Raw genomic sequence first — 5,607 nt, forward strand, 5'->3', positions numbered from 1 at the left:
TGGCCATTCCCAATAAAAGTATCACAGGAACGTATAGGGTAATTAAATAGCATCAGCCTATGAATCTTTAAAGACGCTCTTATTTTAAGAGTCAAACGTTACCGAGAAACTACGCATTGTATTCCGTAATGACTTTACCACAGTGATGATACTTATTATTGGCTCTGATCTGGGAGAAAAAAAATCTCTCACCCCCTCATGACACAATTAGACAACTTCTAAAATAATATCATAGGCTCGTATCCTTTCTATCATATTTTCAGGTTTTTATGCTGGCAGATACTAGCTGTAAAACTAGGTATGAACAATTCCAGTCGAAATGAAGTTTGTGGTATTGTACTGTCAATAAGCATTTTTTTTTTCCTTCTTCCAAACCGTCTCTGACCCCAGGGAGGAGGTCGTCGAAGCAGTGAAATCGCAGCGGAGTCGCTTCGAGGCCACCCATGGCATGCGGCCAAAAGCCCTCGAAAACTGCGATCTTCTGATGTTGACGCTGTTTGTGCTAATCCCGCCTAATCGTGGCCTAGAAATCCGAACCTTGGATGATCGGGACGTGCAAGATGCCGGTGCTTGCAAGACAAGCCAGAGGAATTTGGTCTTTGTGCACGACGACCGCGTCCGTCTGCAGTTCAACAATTACAAAACAAAGAAGTTTCGAGGCAGGGATGAGATGGAACTCAAGGTAAATAAATGTGTAGACCCGTACATCATTGTGACTCCCCAGACAGGGCATTCTCAGTCTATATATCTGGCACCTGAAATAATTGTCATAGAAATATTAATATCAGGATATATGTAGTAGAGGATTATTTACAATAATTGTTGCAAGCAATGAAGAAATGCTACTTATTTCATATCTGATTCAGTTTAAAATTAAGAAGCCTAAGACTCTTCATGGCTTTCAAACTACTCCCAGGCCATTCCATCATTCATGCCTATTTTAAAGCTGAAACCAAATGGTGGGACAGAATTATCTCTGAAACATTAAACCCTCGAAGGGATCAAACTTTCTTGGTGCTAGCACGATAATTATTCTGTATCAACTCTGCAGCTTGTGAATATATGGTATTCACCCACACTGAGGAGCAATAACGACATTTAGGATAAAACGTTATTGATAATCAGTGAAAGGCTTTTCTTATCTAAGAGATGCTTAATCCTATTTAAGTAAACTATTCATATTGGTTCACACAGCCAAAGGAGTTAAGGCTTTTTTTTTTAACTTTTGAACTCCCACATGCACATCTATCTACTGGTGTGCATAATGGTCTACATGTCTGTGTAATAAATTTTGGTTTCCACAGTATTTTGATTTCTTTGGAGCCGATTACATTTACATAGGTTGATTACTTGTCTTAGTAGCATTTCTCACCCAGCTGTTCTGTTTGCTTTTGTTAGCCTGACGAAGAGTTTTCCAAGATTCTACGACATTACGTCCGGAATTACAGACACCTCTTGGCTACAGAAGCCAGTGGACAGTTCTTGCTGCTGGTAAGTGCTATTCAGGCAGATGTTACCGTCTCTTTCTCCTAGTAAATTCCCAAAATTGTCCTGTTGCAAATCCACAAAATCAGGAAAAACTTTCCTGCTATGATAATGTGTCTGTTACCTTCTGTTAAAGAAAAGACAAAAAAAATTGGACTAATCCCAAAGAAATTTGTCAATTGCTGTGGGCATTCTACCCCTGCACAGAGGAGAAAGGGCACTATTATTTCGCAAGTAAGACTGCATCCTTCTATGGCTTTGTCTGTGCATATTTCTTTTTCCTTCTCAGTTGCCTCGTCCCATACAGTTTTTAACTGAAACGTTAGTGAACTTACTTTTCCAACCTTAGTTTTCTCGGATAAACTGGCCATTGCTTCATTGTAGCGATATATCAGAGATTCCGGGGCTTCCCTGCCTTTCTCATCTTCTTGTGAATCTTCACTGTCCTCTCCAAGCCAATGTCTGGGAGTCCAATCCCCGAGGCCAACATCTAATTTGAGACGCCACAGGAGTTAGGGTTAGGGTTAGGGTTAGCGCCCAACGCAGGAAAGGAACTTTGGAGATCATGTGTACAACTGTCGTATCAAGAAGCTGGGCCTGAATCTGGTGACCTGGTGGCGCTGACGCAAGCTTACAAAAAAGCTCCCACGTGCAAATCTGAACACCCAAATCCTCAGTCTTTAAGCTTACCAGTACCCAATGGAAAATTACAAAAGATCCACGAGCCTTATGAAAGCATAACGATATGGCAAATAAAGAGGGCACGAGTTCACGCGCGCGAGTGTGGACCAGGTTTAGCCGTTGAGAAGTCTCCAAGCCGTCGTACTCGACTTGACTCGAAAATGGTAGATCATTTCATAGATTTTGAGAACAGGCCGTACTTTTATCAAGATGTTGCCTTTGGAACCAGAAAATTGAAACTGGAAAACGGTGAAGAGATGGTCATGTTAAACGTTATACGCACAGTGACACGTGTTCAACCATGATAGTTCAGTACCTCAAGTTTTGTGAAGAAGAGATGGTACAACCTCTTAGCCGTGCAACTTTGTTTTGCATCCTTGAGGTCAGGGCAGCCTCCCAACAAAAGTCGTTATCTGGCCTCGATAATACTGCAGCAGACGGGTCAGCCGGTTTTGAAAAATTAAAGACAATGGTGGATGACTTTCAAAAAAATGGAAAAGAAAAGTGTTGGTCGGAGGACATCAAGAAGGCTCTTCAAAGTGGTAAGCGGTATTTAAAAACTGAGTATCGTAGTCATTGCCAGCAAGGTGACAGTACTTGTCGTGGCCATTGTACAAAATTTGCTCTCAGTGACCCTAAAGATACAGACCTTCAAGAACACTGTGAACACGAACACACGTCATCCTGCCAACAGTGCGATGATATTGCTGTCTGTCTTGACAAAATAGAGCAGGCGATCAAAGATGAAAGTACCAAATTTTACAATGAAGAGCAACGAGAGGACGTGCTTCATGATTTCCAGTGGGCTGCAAAGGCTATCAATAATTCGAAAGCGCATATTATGAGATCAACAAACCAACACCGCGCGAAGCAGGACGTCCTTGAAACGCTTAACTGTAGCTCAAATTTGATTATTATGGATTGGGCTATGAAGTTCCTGCAAATCCGATATCGCGAGAAACAAAGCGATTGGTTTGGGAAAAGAGGCCTAAGCTGGCACATAAGCAGTGTTATATCCTGTGACACTTCATCTGGAAAACTTCAAGTCACATCCTTCGCTCATTTATTTGATCAATGCTCACAGGATTGCTGTGCAGTTGCATCAATAATTGAACATCTGCTTAAACATTTGAAAGCAAAGAATCCCAAACTTGAAAGGGTTCATTTAAGATCTGATGAGGTTGGCTGCTATCATAGTAACTTCTTGATTGCCGCAGTTCGAGACATTGGAGAAAGAGCTGGAATCGCCGTTGAAACCTATGACTTCTCTAAACCACAGAGTGGAAGGGATGTGTGTGACAGGATTTTTTGTCCTTTAAAATCGTCTGTTCGAACATATTGCTCAGAAGGTCATGATATCCTGACGGCGTCCGATATGCAAGAAACTCTTCAGAAGCATCCCATCAGGGGTTCAACTGCCGCGGTTTGTTTGGTGGATGAGTCTAAGAAGAGCCTTCAAATGAAAAAGGTTGAACATTTCAGCAGTTTCCACAATTTCAAGTTTGAGGAGTCTGGAATTCGAGCAAGAAAGGCCTATAGAATTGGCCAAGGAAAGCTTTTCCCTAATGACACGGTGTATGTGAAACACCAAGTGGCAACCGACCTTCAAGAAGAAGAAGTCACAAAAGCCTTCTTTGAACCAACCGAGGAAAGAGAATGGGCCATTACTTTATGTAATATGTTGTTCGCCCTTGCAGCTAAATGCTGGAACTACAGTGAACTCAACTGAGCTCTAAAAGACACGTCCACCATGTTCGCCCTCTTACCCAGACTGCTCATTACTAAAATGATCAACCTGTCCCTCAATTCAGGAGAATTTGCGGATGATTGGAAATGTGGGCTTATTAATCCTATCTTGAAGAGACCTGGATTGGATTTGCTGTATAAACATTACAGACCAATTAGTAACTTACAATATGTATCCAAGTTGACTGAAAAAGTTGTTTTTAACCAAGTTTACGATCACATGGTTTCAAATGCTATCTTTCCTGTGCTTTAATATTCTTATAGGCGATTCCATAGCACTGAAACTGTACTTATCAATGTGATGAGTGGTATTTTGTTAAAGATGAACTCTGAACACGTCATGATCACTTTGTTAATTTTATTGGATTTGACTGCTGCCTTTTATCATTAAATTCTTTTAGAGAGGCTATCTAATGAGGTTGTCATACGTGGGACTGCTCTGAACTGGTTTAGATCGTACTTGTCTGATAGAAGTCAGCGCGTTTCTGTACATGGGACTCTTTCCCGTCCTTTTGACTTGGACTGCGGAGTACCTCAAGGCTCATGTTTAGGGCCTCTGTTATTCATAACATATGCGATCAAGCTGTTTAAAATCGTGGAACATCATCTTCCTGATGCTCATAGTTTCGCGGATGATACGTAGCTGTATCTGAGTTTCAAACCACTCGACAGCAATGCTGAAGCTGATTCTATACAAGCTATAGAATGCATTGACGTGGTGAGGAAATGGATGCTTCAATAATAATCATAATAATCATTGACAACGATAATAATAATAATAATAATAATAACGATAACAATAACGATAACGATAATGATAATACTACCAATAATAATAATGATGATAATAACAATAAGCATAATAATAACAACGTATATTTGCAAACAGGATAACCCGTTAGTGTACAAGACACTTATCAGTGGGTTCCCGTAAACTAAAAATAATAACTATTTAAATAAGATAACAATGCCAAGATATAAAGAAACTATTGATGTTGTAAAATCACAAAAGTTCCATGAATTAGTTAAAGGGTTCACTAAGTGCTTCCTTAGATAAAAGTCTGCCAGTTATGGATCTGAGTTCAATGGGCAGTTCGTTGAAAATCTTGGCTCCCTCGTAGCAAAAGGTTAGGGTTAGGGTTAGGTTATACTTTAGGCAGTTTAACTGACAAACCGTTGTTTCTTTTGGTCTTTGAGTGAAGTAATCGTTCAACCTAGGACTTGAAAGGGGTGCGAACGTTATTTTGAAGGCAAAGACAAAATGGCATCTTTTTTTCTTCATTAAATTTTATGATGATGGAAATCTGAGATTACTGTTGCCAGTGATTTTCGAGCTTCGTTGTTCAATGTTCCTAGTGATCAGACTCTTTCGAGTGTCTGACCAACCAAGTCCGTGCAATTCGCAACGTGCAAAAATAGACAAGGCCTTGGTCTCGTAGATTATTTCAACACATTTTTGGTCGATCGACGGACGGATTGATCTTGAAAGGTTAACGCCGCCTGCTGCTCTCTTTCGCACGTTGCTTCAGAATGCGATCCAAGGTTCAAATTTGGGTGCAGGTCAACGCCCAAGTACAGTCGAACCTCGATTATCCGGACTCATCGGGACCTCAGTAAAAAGTCCGGATAATCGAGAGTCCGGATAATCGAAAATATGAATATTAATGAGACAACAATGTAAACAAAAGAAATAAA

At 40.5% G+C, this 5,607-nt stretch overlaps 1 protein-coding gene across 1 annotated transcript in view; it reads left to right on the plus strand.

Annotated features, from left to right (window-relative positions):
• LOC138020184 (uncharacterized) overlaps window positions 1-4,386 on the plus strand; it is a 14,378-nt gene extending 9,992 nt beyond the window's left edge. Inside the window, exons 5-7 of the mRNA XM_068867210.1 lie at window positions 391-682; window positions 1,399-1,491; window positions 4,314-4,386. Of these exons, the coding sequence (XP_068723311.1) occupies window positions 391-682; window positions 1,399-1,491; window positions 4,314-4,355 (427 nt within the window). The 3' untranslated portion in view covers window positions 4,356-4,386. The remainder of the gene's footprint in view (window positions 1-390; window positions 683-1,398; window positions 1,492-4,313) is intronic.
• The last annotated feature ends 1,221 nt before the right edge of the window (window positions 4,387-5,607 follow it).

This window comes from Montipora capricornis, chromosome 10 (assembly GCF_036669925.1).
Source record: "Montipora capricornis isolate CH-2021 chromosome 10, ASM3666992v2, whole genome shotgun sequence".
Taxonomy (NCBI): domain Eukaryota; kingdom Metazoa; phylum Cnidaria; class Anthozoa; order Scleractinia; family Acroporidae; genus Montipora; species Montipora capricornis.